This window comes from Gopherus flavomarginatus, chromosome 1, assembly GCF_025201925.1.
Source record: "Gopherus flavomarginatus isolate rGopFla2 chromosome 1, rGopFla2.mat.asm, whole genome shotgun sequence".
NCBI classification, from domain to species: Eukaryota; Metazoa; Chordata; order Testudines; family Testudinidae; genus Gopherus; species Gopherus flavomarginatus.
This window is the reverse complement of record NC_066617.1, coordinates 159564873-159581339: the sequence shown is the minus strand read 5'-3', so window position 1 is coordinate 159581339 and position 16467 is coordinate 159564873. Positions and strand designations below refer to the sequence as shown.

Here is a 16467-nt window from a genome sequence, read left to right as displayed (position 1 = left end):
CTTCCTCTGGAGCTCCAACATACAATCCAGGACTTCCCCTTTGAGGGGCAGGGCCTGTTTTCAGATAAGACAGACCCTAGGCTCCAAAGCCTAAAAGACAACAGGGTGATTATGCGCTCGCTGGGCATGCATACGCCAGTGACTCAGCGCAGGCCGTTCTGCCCCCAGCCACACCGCTCTTACCCTCAGCCCAGACAGAGACAGGACTTTGCTAGAAGGCGGGGTAGAACCGGTTGCCGGAGGCAGTCAGGCAACCAAGGGGGCCAGAACCAAGGTCCCCCCAAACCTTCCACAGGGCCGAAACCCTCCTTTTGAAGGTGCACCCGGGGGCGTCATACCAGTGTCGTCAAACGATCCGTTCCCTCCTTTCTCCAACCGCCTCTCCCTTTTCCTCCCTGCGTGGTCCTGGCTAACGTCAGATCGCTGGGTCTTATGCACGCTGGAATTTGGGTATCGCCTCCAATTTATTTTACGCCCCCCCTTCCACCGCGCTTCCTCGTCCCTCTTCAGGGACCCCTCTCACGAGCAACTCCTCCTCCAGGAGGTGCAGACGCTCCTCGCCAAAGGAGCCATAGAGGAGGTACCGGAACACGAATGGGGCATGGGGTTTTACTCCCAATACTTCCTAATCCCCAAGGCAAAAGGGGGTCTTCGACCTATCCTGGACCTGCGGGAACTCAACAAATACATGATAAAGTTGAAGTTCCATATGGTATCCCTGGATCCTGGAGACTGGTATGCTGCCCTCGACATGAAAGATGCGTATTTTCACATAGCCATCTACCCACCTCACAGGAGGTTCCTCCAATTCGTAGTCAACCGCCAACGTTTTCAGTTCGCGGTCCTACCGTTCGGCCTCTCTGTGGCCCCAAGAGTATTCACAAAATGCATGGCTGTAGTCGCCACTCACCTGAGCCGCCGTCGGGTACATGTTTTTCCGTATCTAGACGACTGGCTCATCCGAGGAACCTCCGAGGCACAGGTGGTCCATCATGCTGGCATTGTCAAGGACCTTTTCCTACCTGTAGGCCTAATGATCAATGCAGAAAAATCCACTCAGAGGATAGACTTCATTGGTGCCACCCTGGACTCCAACCTTGGCAGGGCCTGCTTACCGCTGCCCTGGTTCCAGGCAACGGTGGTGATCATCCAGAGTCTGCAAGCCGCCCCGTTGACTTCAGTTCGCACTTGCCTCGGTCTCCTGAGTCACATGGCAGCCTGCACGTTTGTGACAAAATACACCAGACTGCGCCTCCGTCCCCTCCAGTCGTGGCTGAACTCAGTGTACCGACCAGGCAGGGATGCCACAGACATGATCGTCACCATTCCCCTGAGCATCCTAGGCTCCCTTGAATGGTGGCTGAACCCCTCCTGGTGTGTGCAGGGCTGCCGTTCCATCCGCCCCAGCCCTCTATGTCCCTGATGACGGACGCGTCATCTCTCGGCTGGGGTGCTCACCTCGGACATCTACGCACGCAAGGCCTGTGGTCATCTCAGGAACTGGCCTTGCACATCGATGTCTGGGAGCTAAGAGCAGTCCGCCTTGCTTGCCAGGAGTTCCAACAGCACTTGCAAGGCCGTTGTGTGTCCGTATTCACCGACAACACGACAGCCATGTACTATATAAACAAACAGGGCGGGACAAGGTCTTCGACCCTTTGCCACGAGGCCTTACGACTCTGGGACTTTTGCATAGCCCACTCTATAGACCTCATAGCGTCCTTTCTCCCGGGGGTTCTGAACACTCTGGCAGATCGCCTCAGCAGATCCTTCCTTTCCCACGAGTGGTCGCTTCACCCAGACGTTATTCTTTTGATCTTCCGGAAGTGGGGATTTCCCCGTGTAGACCCCTTCGCGTCCCGCGAGAACAGGAAATGCCAGATGTTCTGTTCCTTTCAAGGCCTCTCACAGGGTTTGATAGCGGACGCTTTCCTCATACCGTGGACAACTCACTTGCTATACGCCTTTCCACCATTCCTGCTTGTCCACAGGGTCCTACTGAAAGTACGCAGAGACAGAGCCCGCTTGATCATGATCTCTCCAGCGTGGCCCAGACAGCATTGGTACACCAGTTGGGGGCTGAGCTACAAAGGAAGGTTTGAAAGCTAGAAGTCTCTGGTAATTGGCTGAGCCTTAACCAGTGGGCGGGGCATTCACTCAGGCCAGGACTTTATAAAGCTGTGCACAAGCAACCAGGGAGCTTTGCGAACAGGGGCTGCTAACAGGGAGTTTCGCAAGGGAGTTTGGAAGGGGAGTAGGAACGGAGCGGGGGTCCCTTGTCAGTCCTATCCGTGACCCGTTAGTCCCTTGAAAACCTATAAACCAAACTACATCCAAAACCTTGCTCTTTAAAGCAGAGCAGAGCGGACAGGGAGCTGCAGACAGGGGAGTTTGAGAGGGAGTTTGACAGAAGGAGGCTTACGATGGTTAGGAAGACCCGCAACACCTGTGGCAGCACTGCTTCTCTTTCCTCCACCTGCGCCTGTAGCCAGACAGAGCACCAGAGCATGCATGCTTCTACCCAGATCCTGGTGTGGTTTTGCAAAGACGGACCTTGTAACTTGCAATTTCCACTTCCTGATATCCAAGCTGGAGGGGGCATCCAATGTGAAAGGTGCCTACTGGTGGAATCTCTCAGGCAGCAGGTGGGAGAGCTACAGGAGGAGGTGGCTAGGTTGAGGAGCATCCGTATCCACGAGCAATTCCTGGACAGTGTCCATGTGGAGACAGCTGAGGTAGCTGTCCCGTTCGCAGGACTGCTGACACACCACTGGTGGAGGAGGAGATGGCTTAGAGTGAACACTGGCAGCTGGTTACTTCTGGCAGTGGGCAGTGCTCCACCCCTGCTGCAAACCCTCCCGCCGTGGTAATAGGTAACCGTTATGCTCTTCTTGATACAAGAGAGAAGGAATCAGTAAAGGACGAGAAGCCTCGTACCCCTAAGGCTGGGAGGTCTGCTGCCACCACTGAAAATAGGAAACGTAGGGTAGTGGTGGTCGGAGACTCTCTGCTGAGGGGGACAGAGGCGTCCATCTGTCGCCCTGACATTTCATCTCGGGAGGTATGCTGCCTGCCGGGGGCCCGTATCCGAAATGTTAGAGGCATTGTCGAGGATTATCCGGCCTTCTGACTACTACCCCATGCAACTCATCCACGTGGGCACAAATGATACTGCGAGGTGTGACGCTGAGCGGATCAAGAGTGACTACAGGGCTCTGGGAGTACGGGTGAAGGAGTTTGGAGCGCAGGTGGTATTCTCTTCGATTCTTCCTGTCAAAGGTAGGGGCCCGGGCAGTGACAGATGCATCATGGAGGTGAATGCCTGGCTGCAAAGATGGTGTTGCCAGGAGGGCTTTGGCTTCCTCGACCACGGGATGCTATTCGAGGAAGGACTGCTAGGCAGAGATGGCATTCACCCTTCAAGGAGGGGAAAGATCCTATTTGCACACAGACTGGCTAACCTAGTGAGGAGGGCTTTAAACTAGGTTCGACGGGGACAGGTGAGCAAAGCCCACAGGTAAGTGGGGAACATGAAGACCTGGGAGCATGGGCTATAATGGCAGAGAGAAAGGAGGGTCAGGGCAAAATTGGGAGACAAGATCAAACCAGTATCTTAGATGCCTATATACAAATGCGAGAAGTATGGGTAATAAGCAGGAAGAACTGGAAGTGCTAATAAATAAATACAACTATGACATTGTTGGCATCACTGAAACTTGGTGGGATAATACACGTGATTGGAATGTTGGTGTGGATGGGTATAGTTTGCTCAGGAAGGATAGACGGGAAAAAGGGAGGAGGTGTTGCCTTATATATTGTACACACTTGGACTGAGGCGGAGATGGACATAGGAGACGGAAGTGTTGAGAGTCTCTGGGTTAGGATAAAAGGGGTAAAAAACAACGGTGGTGTCGTGCTAGGAGTCTACTACAGGCCACCTAACCAGGTGGATGAGGCTTTTTTTTAAACAACTAACAAAATCATCCAAAGCCCAAGATTTGGTGGTGATGGGGGACTTCAACTATCCAGATCTATGTTGGGAAAATAACACCGCGGGGCACAGACTATCCAATAAGTTCCTGGACTGCATTGCAGACACATTTTTATTTCAGAAGGTTGAAAAAGCTAATGGGGGGAAGCTGTTCTAGACTTGATTTTAACAAATAGGGAGGAACTCATTGAGAATTTGAAAGTAGAAGGAAGCTTGGGTGAAAGTGATCATGAAATCATAGAGTTTGCAATTCTAAGGAAGGGTAGAAGGGAGTACAGCAAAATAGAGACACTGGATTTCAGGAAGGCGGATTTTGGTAAGCTCAGAGAGCTGATTGGTAAGGTCCCATGGGAATCAAGACTGAGAGGAAAAACAACTGAGGAGAGTTGGCAGTTTTTCAAAGGGATACTATTAAGGGCCCAAAAGCAAGCTATTCCGATGGGTAGGAAAGATAGAAAACGTGGCAAAAGACCACCTTGGCTTAGCCACGAGATCTTGCATGTCCTACAAAATAAAAAGGAGTCATATAAAAAATGGAAACTAGGTTAGATTACAAAGGATGAATATAGGCAAATAACACAGGAATGCAGGGGCAAGATTAGAAAGGCAAAGGCACAAAATTAGCTCAAACTAGCTATGGGAATAAAGGGAAACAAGACAACTTTTTATCAATACGTTAGAAGCAAGAGGAAGACCAAGGACAGGGTAGGCCCACTGCTCAGTGAGGTGGGAGAAACAGTAACAGGAAACTTGGAAATGGCAGAGATGCTTGATGACTTCTTTGTTTCGGTCTTCACTGAGAAGTCTGAAGGAATGTCTAACATAGTGAATGCTTATGGGAAGAGGGTAGGTTTAGAAGATAAAATTAAAAAAAGAGCAAGTTAAAAATCACTTAGAAAAGTTAGATGCCTGCAAGTCACCAGGGCCTGATGAAATGCATCCTAGAATACTCAAGGAGTTAATAGAGGAGGTATCTGAGCCTCTAGCTATTATCTTTGGAAAGTCATGGGAGACGGGAGAGATTCCAGAAGACTGGAAAAGGGCAAATATAGTGCCCATCTATAAAAAGGGAAATAAAAACAACCCAGGAAACTACAGACTAGTTAGTTTAACTTCTGTGCCAGGGAAGATAATGGAGCAAGTAATTAAAGAAATCATCTGCAAACACTTGGAAGGTGGTAAGGTGATAGGGAATAGCCAGCATGGATTTGTAAAGAACAAATCGTGTCAAACCAATCTGATAGCTTTCTTTGATAGGATAACGAGCCTTGTGGATAAGGGAGAAGCGGTGAATGTGATATACCTAGACTTTAGTAAGACATTTGATGTGGTCTCGCATGATATCCTTATCGATAAACTAGGCAAATACAGTTTAGATGGGGCTACTATAAGGTGGATGCATAACTGGCTGGATAACCGTACTCAGAGAGTAGTTATTAATGGCTCCCAATCCTGCTGGAAAGGTATAACAAGTGGGGTTCTGCAGGGGTCTGTTCAATATCTTCATCAACGACTTAGATGTTGGCATAGAAAGCATGCTTATTAAGTTTGCAGACCATACCAAACTGGGAGGGATTGCAATTGCTTTGGAAGACAGGGTCAAAATTCAAAATGATCTGGACAAATTGGAGAAATGGTCTGAGGTAAACCGGATAAAGTTCAGTAAAGACAAATGCAAAGTGCTCCACTTAGGAAGGAACAATCAGTTTCACACATACAGAATGGGAAGAGACTGTCTAGGAAGGAGTATGGCAGAAAGAGATCTAGGAGTCATAGTAGACCACAAGCTAAATATGAGTCAACAGTGTGATACTGTTGCAAAAAAAGCAAACGTGATTCTGGGATGCATTAACAGGTGTGTTGTAAACAAGACACGAGAAGTCATTCTTCTGCTCTACTCTGCGCTGGTTAGGCCTCAACTGGAGTATTGTGTCCAGTTCTGGGCAGCGCATTTCAAGAAAGATGTGGAGAAATTGGAGAGGGTCCAGAGAAGAGCAACAAGAATGATTAAAGGTCTTGAGAATATGACTTATGAAGGAAGGCTGAAAGAATTGGGTTTATTTAGTTTGGAAAAGAGAAGACTAAGAGGGGACATGATAGCAGTTTTCAGGTATCTAAAAGGGTATCATCAGGAGGAGGGAGAAAACTTGTTCACCTTAGCCTCTAAGGATAGAACAAGAAGCAATGGACTTAAACTGCAGCAAGGGAGATTTAGATTGGACATTAGGAAAAAGTTCCTAACTGTCAGGGTAGTTAACCACTGGAATAAATTGCCTAGGGAGGTTGTGGAATCTCCATCTCTGGAGATATTTAAGAGTAGGTTAGATAAATGTCTATCAGGGATGGTCTAGACAGTATTTGGTCCTGCCATGAGGGCAGGAGACTGGACTCTATGACCTCTCAAGGTCCCTTCCAGTCCTAGAGTCTATGAATCTAACCATGTTGCTAGACCTGTCAATAGCGGACCCTATCCCACTACCTCTGCACCTGGACCTGATAACTCAGGACCACGGCAAACTGCGTCACCCAGACCTACAGGCCCTCCATCTCACGGCATGGCTCCTGAGTGGTTGACCCAGTCTGAGTTGCGTTGCTCTACCCCAGTGCAACAAGTACTCCTGGGTAGCAGAAAACCTTCCACTAGAGCAACGTATCTGGCCAAGTGGAAGCGTTTCACATGCTGGTGTGCAGAGCACAACGTCCTTCCCATTGAGATCCCCATCCCCACCATCTTGGACTACCTCTGGTCCCTTAAACAACAGGGCCTAGCGGTATCTTCTTTGAGGGTGCATTTGGCGGCCATCTCTACCTTCCACCCAGGGGAGGATGGCTCATCCGTGTTTTCACATCCAATGATATCTCTATTCCTCAAGGGCTTGGAGCGCCTATACCCCCAGGTACGCTGCCCCACCCAATCTGGGACCTCAATCTGGTTCTTACCAGACTTATGTCGGCTCCGTTCGAGCCATTAGCAACTTGCTCCCTTCTCTACCTCTCCTGGAAAACCACTTTCCTTGTAGCCATCACATCGGCTAGACGAGTTTCTGAGCTCCGGGCTCTCTTAGCGGACCCTCCATATACTGTCTTCCACACCCGGCCTTTCGCCCCAAAGTGGTATCAGCCTTCCATGTTAACCAGGAGATCTTCCTTCCAGTCTTCTTCCCGAAGCCACATTCATCGCACAGGGAGCAATAGCTGCACTCCCTTGACGTCCGTAGAGCGCTCGCTTTTTATATCGAGCAGACAAAGCCCTTCCGCAGAACCCCCCAACTCTTTGTCGCGGTAACAGAGCGTATGAAAGGCCTTTCCGTTTCCTCACAGAGGATTTCATCCTGGGTAACCTCATGCATCCGGACCTGTTACGACTTGGCTCATGTTCCGTCGAGCCACCTCACTGCACACTCTACCAGGGCTCAAGCCTCATCTGCTGCTTTCCTGGCTCACGTGCCCATCCACGAGATATGTTGCGCAGCTACCTGGTCCTCGGTCCATACCTTTGCCTCTCACTATGCCCTGGTTCAGCAGTCCAGAGATGACGCAGCCTTTGGCTCCGCAGTGTTACACTCTGCGACATCTCACTCCAGCTCCACCTCCTAGGTAAGGCTTGGGAATCGCCTAACTGGAATGGATATGAGCAAGCACTCGAAGAAGAAAAGACGGTTACTCACCTTTGTAACTGTTCTTCGAGATGTGTTGCTCATATCCATTCCAAACCCGCCCTCCTTCCCCACTGTTGGAGTAACCAGCAAGAAGGAACTGAGGAGCAGTCGGGTCGGCCGGGGTATATATCCGGCACCATGGCGGTGCCACTCCAGGGGGCGACCCAGCCGACCCACCAGGGGTTGCTAGGGTAAAAATCTTCCGACGAACGTGCACGCAGCGCGCGCACACCTAACTGGAATGGATATGAGCAACACATCTCGAAGAACAACAGTTACAAAGGTGAGTAACCATCTTTTCCCTTTAAGTTGAATAGTCTGAATAACTATTTGAGATAAACACATTGGATTAAATAAAACAGTAAAACAAGTTTATTAACTACAAAGAGAGATAAGTGATTACAAGAAATGAGGCATAAACATCAGAACTAGTTACACGGAAAATAAAGAGAAAATGTTTACTGTCCGTGACTTTTACTAAAAATATCTGTGATTGTAAAGAATTAGTTCCAGGAATGGGTAAAAGTGGGAACCATATCTATACCTTTATCAAGTCATAATGTATTTGTTTCATATTCATACTGTGGTTGGATTTTATAAAAAAAAAAGATCTAGAACTTTTACACAACATTCTTAATTTCATTCTTAAAGTAAAACGTCAGGGGCTTTATCTCTGCAGAAAGGAATAATTCCCCTCTGCCTAAAGCATTGCTCAGGCAACTGTATTTGAAGAGCTTTTTCCTTCCTTTGAAATAACTAGTAGTGACTGTGCTGGAGGTAGGAGATTGGAGTAGAGGCACTAGTTGCACCAATCTGGCCTAGAAAACTCTTAGTCTTTTTATACTTGGTTTTTCTTTCTCATCTTCTCTCTCTCCTCCCTCCCCACCCCCACCCCGCAGGTTTGTGTGCAGCTTGGTATACTATGGTCTGACTCTCAATGCAGGTGACTTAGGTGGAAGTATTTATGCCAACTTGGCTCTCTCTGGGCTGATAGAGATACCTGCCTACCCAATCTGTATCTACTTGATTAACCAAAAATGGTGAGTATTGAATAGAATGAAGTCCAATATCTAAATTTTTTCCAGAGGTAATTTTCCTGGGCTCCAGTTTGCCCTTAGTTTATTCTCAATTTAGTCCTGTTACAGTAAGTATTAGCAATCTCAACTTACTCTGTCCTCCTGGGGGAATGAATTACATTAAAAAAAAAATTAATGAGAGAGAGAAATTAATCTTTGCTAACCATTTCCAAGCAGTAAAGAATACTCTAGTTCTGGCACACAGATTAAACTGAATCTCTCAAGGAGAATTCTGTAGAGTCTAGCTGCTCTGACTCTAACAACACACAGGATGTCATTCTTCAGACATTTGATCTTGTGACATCACAGTAAAGAATCCCATAATACTTTCTATGCCACTCTAAGATGAATTCTTTTGGAACTAGAGTGCTGTCTTGGGGGCAGCTCCTGCCTTGGGGTATGTGCATTGTGCCTTACAGGGCTGACCGCTAGGATTGCCAGTTTTGATTAGCCGTATTCCTGGAGGTTTTATCACATGACCTTTTTAATTAAAGATTGGCAACCGTACTGAACACTGGGCCATCTAGCCTGTGTTTTGATCTGCAGTGCTTCATTCTTTCTCTCTTTCAGTAGAGGTCATCTCAGAACTTTATTAATAGGTGGCTTTTCTCCCTCTTCCTTATGTGTTTGAGGAACAGCTCCTCCTGCATGTACCCACTTCCCTGCCCCCCCCCAGCCCTCCCAATGTGAGACAAATTAAAAAGCTAGGAATAGTCAGCCCGTCTACCTGGAGATTTTCGTGATTTATCTTTTTTGGGGACCCCATTAGGTTTGGCCGAAAACGGACACTGGCAGCATTCCTGTTCCTGGGGGGACTGGCCTGTTTTATTATCATGTTTCTTCCGGAAAAGAAAGGTAAATGTCTTCCCCTCCCCTCCCCCAAAGGAGTTTATAGTGGTATTGTGCATGTATATAACACCCTCTAACCCAGAATCTAAGGATTTCACAAACGTTAGGTTCATAACATTGACATGATGTAGATAATGATTATCTTCATTGTACAACTGGGGAAACTGAGGCATAAGGGGGAAATGGTTTTCTGAAGGTTTTGTGATGAGTTAGGGAAAGAGTTTGGAATGGAACCCATTTCCAGGCTACCAGTCCTATACTGTTAATCACAATACCAACATATTGCTGCCTCTGCTTTATATGAGACATTTCTTAGGAATTGGGGAAAAGTACCTTAGCCAAGGGTGGGCAAACTTTTTGGCCCGAGGGTCACATCTGGGTATAGAAATTATATGGCAGGCCATGAATGCTCACAAAATTGGGGTTGGGGTGTGGGAGAGGGTGAAGACTCTGGCTGGGGGTGTGGGCTCTGGGGTGGAGCCAGAGATGAGGAGTTTGGGATGCAGGAGGGGGCTCTGGTCTGGGACCAAGGTGTTCAGAGGGCAGAAGGGGGTCAGGGCTGAGGTGGGATGGGGGGTGAGGGCTCCGGCTGTGAGTGTAGGCTCTGGGGTGGGGATGATAGGTTTAGGATACAGGAGGGTGCTCTGGGCTGGGACCGAGGGGTTCAGAGTGCAGGAGGGGGCTATGGGGTGCAGACTTGGGTGGCGCTTACCTCAAGCATCTCGCAGAAGTAATGCCATGTCTCCTCTCTGGCTCCTGTGCAGAGGCCCGGCCCGGTGGCTCTGCTGCATGCTGTCCCATCCACAAGCGCCGCCCCTGCAGCACTCATTGGCCGCGGTTCCCTGCCTGCGGGGGCGGCGCTTGGGGTGGGGGTAGCATGTGTAGCAGAGCCCCCTGGCTGCCCCTAAATGTCGGAGCCAGAGAGGGCACATACCGCTGCTTCTGGGAGCTGCTTGAAGTAAGTAACACCCTGAGCCTGCTCCCTCGCTGGAGTGCAGATATTTTTTGTACATAATTCTACATTTGTGAGTTACACTTTCATGATAAAGAGATTACACGACAGTACTTGTATGAAGTGAATTGAAAAATACTATTTCTTCTATCATTTTTACAGTGCAAATATTTATAATAAAAATAATAAAGTGAGCACTGTATACTTTGTTCTGTGTTGTAACAGAAATCAATATATTTGAAAATGTAGAAAAAATCCAAAAATTATTTAATACATTTCAATTGGTATTCTATTGTTTAACAGTGCGATTAATCATGATTAATTTTTTTAATCGTGATTAATTTTTTTGAGTTAACTGCAATTAATCGGCAGCCCTGAATTTTAATTTATTTCGGGAAACCATATAAAGGTCCGACGCTAGCTTGTTTTTCAACTGTTGTACACAGATACAGAAACAGAAAATATTAGTAAGAGAAAAGACTTCTTCCTTTCAAAGCAAGGCACATAAAATTAATGATACTTCATACTTGTACTTACATAGTACTAGTTATGAGAGGGCCTCAAAAGGCTTTAGACCATTGAACCTAGCAGGATTTTTTAAGGATTAAACATTTATATCAGGGGTCGGCAACCTTTCAGAAGTGCTGTGCCGAGGCTTCATTTATTCACTCCAATTTAAGGTTTCGCGTGCCGGTCATTTTAACATTTTTAGAAGGTCTCTTTCTATGAGTCTATATTATATAACTAAACTATTGTATGTAAAGTAAACAAGGTTTTCAAAATGTTTAAGAAGCATCATTTAGAATTAAATTAAAATGTTGATTTTACACCACCAGCCTGCTCAGCTCGCTGCCAGCCTGGGGTTCTGTTCACCTAGGCCAGCAGCGGGCTGAGCAGGGCCTGCGGCCGGGACCCCAGACCGGGGGGGGGGGGAGGGTCAGGGGTCAGGGCAGAGGGCTAGGGGAGGGGTGTCAGGGCAGAGGGCTGGGGTGGGGGGGGTGTAGGGCAGAAGGCTGGGTATGAGGGGGCTTTGAGGGTGCAGGGCAAAGGGCTCAGTGTGTGTTGGGGTGGGGAGGTGCAGGGCAGAGGCTAGACGGTGTGGGTGCAGGGGTCAGGGCAGAGGACAGGGGGGTATGGGGGTGCAGGGCAGAATGCTGAGTTGGGGGGGGTCAGGGCAGAGGGCTGGGGTGCTCAGCTTATGGGGGTGCTCCCTGCCCTGAGCGGCTCAGGGCAGTGGGCTGGAAGGGATATGCTTTGTTCCACCCCCTTCCCCAAGGCCCCATCTCTACCTCTCACTGTCTCCTCTACAGAACTGTGTGCACTCTGCCATGCTTCCCCCTCCCCCTTGCTGGGACCATCAGCTGATTGGCACAGGGACGGAGAGGGGGCAGGGCATGAAAGCACCACACTGGGGGAGAAGCGCGGGAGAGGGAAGCTTGGCTGCCACAGAATCAAGCTTCTGCCTCCTGCCCCTGCAAGGGAGAGCGGTGGGCGGGGGGGCTGAGTGGGGCTGGGGGCCGGGACTATGGCAGGCCGCTGCGTGCCTCTCAAAATCGGCTCGCATGCCATGTTTGGCACATGTGCCGTAGGTTGCCAACCCCTGATTTATATGGATTAACACCTAGGGTTCACTAGACGGTGGTAAATATAATGGTTTGTTTTAAAGGGGTAGAACTCAAATTTCAGGATATATGTCAATCACTAACTGCCTGGGCTGAAATAGAAACAGGTTATTTTTTGTCATTATCCTTTATATAGGATTTTAACACTTTCCTCTGAAGCATCTGGTACTGGCCACTGTCAAACAGGATCCTGGGCTAGGTGGACCACTGGTCTGATCCTATATGGCAGTTCCCATCTTTTTTCCTAATGAGGCAATTTTAGATCACCAAAGTCTCACTGAAAGTCACCTAGATACTAAGGATACGTCTACACTACGGGATTATTCCGATTTTACATAAACCGGTTTTGTAAAACAGATTGTATAAAGTTGAGTGCACGCGGCCACACTAAGCACATTAATTCGGCGGTGTGCGTCCATGGTCCGAGGCTAGCATCGATTTCTGGAGCGTTACACTGTGGGTAGCTATTCCATAGCTATCCCATAGTTCTCACAGTCTCCCCTGCCCCTTGGAATTCTGGGTTGAGACCCCAATGCATTATGGTGCAAAAATCATTGTCGCGGGTGGTTCTGGGTAAATGTCGTCACTCATTCCTTCCTCCGTGAAAGCAACGGCAGACAATCATTTCGTGCCCTTTTTCCCTGGATTGCCCTGGCAGACACCGTAGCACAGCAACCATGGAGCCCGTTCAGCTTTTTTTCTTCTGTCGCCGTATGTGTACTGGATGCCGCTGACAGAGGCGATACTGCAGCGCTACACAGCAGCATTAATTTGCTTTTGCATGACAGCAGAGACGGTTATCAGTCGTTCTGTACCGTCTGCTGCGCCATTGTAAATTGGCAGTGAGATGACGGTTATCTGTTGTTCTGTACCGTCTGCTGCTGTCATGGGCGCCCCTGGCTGAGGTCGGCCGGGGGCGCAAAGACAAAAATGGGAATGACCCCATTCCCTCATTCCCTCCTTTATGGTATCTAAAAATAGTCAGTCCTGCCTAGAATATAGGGCAAGTGTACTAGAGAACCAGCGTATCAGAGAACCAGAGAGCACAGCCGCTCCATGTCAGATCCCGCAGAAATGATGAGGTGCATGGCATTCTAGGGGGTGTCTCTGCAGCAACCCCACCCGTTGCTTCCCTCCTCCCCAAACCTTTCTGGGCTACCGCTGCAGTGTCCCCCCTCCATTTGTGTGATGAAGTAATAAAGAATGCAGGAATAAGAAACACTGACTTGTTACTGAGATAAAATAGGGAGGCAGCCTCCAGCTGCTATGATAGTCCAGGCAGTACAGAATCTTTTCATTACACATGAAAGGGAGGGGAGCTGATGGAGCTCAGCCCCCAGTTGCTATGATGAGGATGGTTACCAGCCGTTCTGTACTATCTACCAGGAATGACTAGGAATGATTCCTATTTTTACCCAGGTGCCCCCGGCCAGCCTCACCTGAGGCCAGCCAGGAGCACTCACGGGCTGATGATGATGATGGAGAGCAGTCATATTGTACCGTCTGCCACTGGGGAGGGGAGGGGAGGGGAGCGGATTGTGCTCTTCACTGCCGCAGCATCGCGTCTACCAGCAGCATTCAGTAGACCTAGGGTGACATTAAAAAAAAAGTCAAGAAATGATTTTTTTCCCTTTTCTTTCACGGGGGGAGAAGGGGATAAGTTGACGAGCTATACCCTGAACCACCCTGGACAATGTGTTTGACCCTACAGGCATTGGGAGCTCAGCTAAGAATGCAAATACTTTTTGGAGACTGCTGGGGACTGTGGGATAGCTGGAGTCCTCAGTACCCCCTCCCTTCGTCCATGAGCGTCCATTTGATTCTTTGGCTTTCCGTTACGCTTGTCACACAGCACTATGCTGTGAACTCTGTATCATAGCCTGGAGATTTTTTTCAAATGTTTTGTCATTTCGTCTTCTATAACAGAGCTCAGATAGAACAGATTTGTCTCCCCATACAGCGATCAGATCCAGTATCTACCGTACGGTCCACGCTGGAGCTCTTTTTGGATTTGGGACTGCATGGCCACCTGTGCTGATCAGAGCTCCATGCTGGGCAAACAGGAAATGCAATTCAAAAGTTCGCGGGGCTTTTCCTGTTTACCTGGCCAGTGCATCCGAGTTCGGATCACTGTCCAGAGCGGTCACAATGGTGCACTGTGGGATACCACCCGGAGGCCAATACCGTCGATTTGCGGCCACACTAACCCTAATCCGATATGGTAATACTGACTTTAGCGCTACTCCTATCATTGGGGAGGAGTACAGAAACCGATTTAAAGAGCCCTTTATATCGATATAAAGGGCCTCGTTGTGTGGACGGGTACGGCGTTAAATCGGTTTAACACTGCTAAAATCGGTTTAAATGCGTAGCGTAGACCAGGCCTAAGTCACTTAAGCACTCTTGAAAAATGTTCTGTTGTCCTTTCCACCAGCTTACCAATAGTACAAATGCTACTCTTCAGCATTTATGTTGCTGTTACCAACAGTACTCCCAGAAAACATTTAGAAATAGTCATAAAAATTTTCAAATCAGTCACCTTATCTTTTTACATCTAATGCCTATTATAACAATTTAAAAACAGAATAAGTAAAAAATTGAACTTCACTGTTTTTCATAATTTGGGCAATGAGACAAACTGACTTCTTTGCTTTTTCTGGATCTCATGCTGTGGTGCTGGGGACTGTAGTCATTTAAACAAGCTATTTCTACTGGATTTCTTAATTTAATGGAAATACCTGAACTGACATTAGATGTTAAATTATTTTCCCTCCTCCTCCCCGCTTCCAACCAAAAAATTGTAGGCCAGATTTGAAAGTCTCTTTTCAATGTAAAACTTAATTCTAAACTGCATTTCACAGGGTGTTCAAACGAAGAAGTTCTTCCTCTTTATACAATCTGACTGTACAGCTAAAGAAAATAGGTGCATTTTCCCTCCACATCTTACAAAATCAAGTGACTTTTTTGCCACTGCTGGCTGAAGGATGGATTTCTTGAATTCTCTTGAGCTTTGAGAGCTCTGCTGAAGCTGCATGTAATCAGTGTATGCACCTCTGACAGATATGGTCAGCGTAACAAACTCTTCATCAGATTCCCTTTCATTCCATTTGTAACTGAAATGATTACTAAAGGACATTTCTGTATGCTATGGATCCTTACAAGGGTCACATTTTCTTTATCAGCCACAGGAGTGTTTGCAGTTGTGAACAGCCGTTCTTTGTCTTTACTGGGGAAACTGACAATCAGTGCAGCATTTAACATTGTTTATATCTACACATCAGAGCTTTATCCTACAGTGATCAGGTAATCTAAATTCACTTTGTGGTGGAGGTTTCTCTTGCCCATCTCTCTAATCCTTATTACTTCCACTTTTATTTTTGTCCTATTAACAGCACCTTCTCATAGAGACTTTCCTTTAATTAAAGGAAAACTTGTGTGATTAGTCATAGGGCCTTATGGCAGTAGCACCCGAAATCCTCTAGCTGCTATGTAAACATAAGACAGCTCCATTAAGTATTCATGCTAGTATAGCCAGTGATGTTGGGGCTTATACCTTCAGGAGGCTGCAATTGTTTAGAGCAACTTGGTCATTCACAAACATATTTGAGCAGCTCTGATGTTTGATCTACTAGGGGTAGTGGAGCCACATACTCTTTGTAGGAGAGTGGACAGATGAATGTAGCATATAGATGCACTTTGTACTGGCGGTTCCCCCAGGTACAGCCGTTGGTAGCCAGCCAGCCAGTGTAGCTAGTACCAGCACACCGTGGTGTGATTTGGATTAGTTCTATTTATCCCCAATTTCAAAAAAGGTTAATGTGCACTAGTCCAAATCACAGCTTACAGTGGTTTTGTCTCTACTGTGGCAGCTACACTAATGCCTGAAATTCTGTTTGTGAACAGGGTCTCTGTTCTTCAGCACTGTGTACAGTTCCACTACTGGAATGCTTTTAGCAGCATTCCAATACCTCCCTTGCCAATAAACTTTGTCATAGGCATAGTACAATGACCAAGAATTTTCTTATTGCTGACATCTTTCTAAAAATTCCTTAATTCCTCTCCTGCAAATACCATTGATTAATACCTGTATTTTTCTTTAGGAATGTTGGAATGGGTTCCTGCTCCATGTTTTCCCGGGTTGGTGGGATTATTGCTCCCTTCATCCCTTCACTGGTTTGTCTGCACTTACATTTTTATTTCTGTCTTGCTTAGCTCTGATGTATCAGGTGTTTGCAGGGATGGGGGAAATAGGATAAACTGTGCATGATTCAAGTTCTGTAAAATATAATCAACATGGAGGAGATGTTAATATAGTATC

The 16467-nt window shown here is 47.4% G+C and overlaps 1 protein-coding gene across 4 annotated transcripts in view; it reads left to right on the top strand.

The window, feature by feature from the left end:
* Nucleotides 1-16467, top strand: part of SLC22A15 (solute carrier family 22 member 15) — a 57595-nt gene that overhangs the window by 26968 nt on the left and 14160 nt on the right. For 2 of the 4 annotated variants that reach the window (XM_050958912.1, XM_050958903.1), the window contains exons 7-10: nucleotides 8550-8690; nucleotides 9496-9581; nucleotides 15332-15452; nucleotides 16250-16322. In XM_050958912.1, the coding sequence (XP_050814869.1) occupies nucleotides 8550-8690; nucleotides 9496-9581; nucleotides 15332-15452; nucleotides 16250-16322 (421 nt within the window). The remainder of the gene's footprint in view (nucleotides 1-8549; nucleotides 8691-9495; nucleotides 9582-15331; nucleotides 15453-16249; nucleotides 16323-16467) is intronic. The other 2 variants (XM_050958932.1, XM_050958922.1) reach the window with 1 other exon arrangement.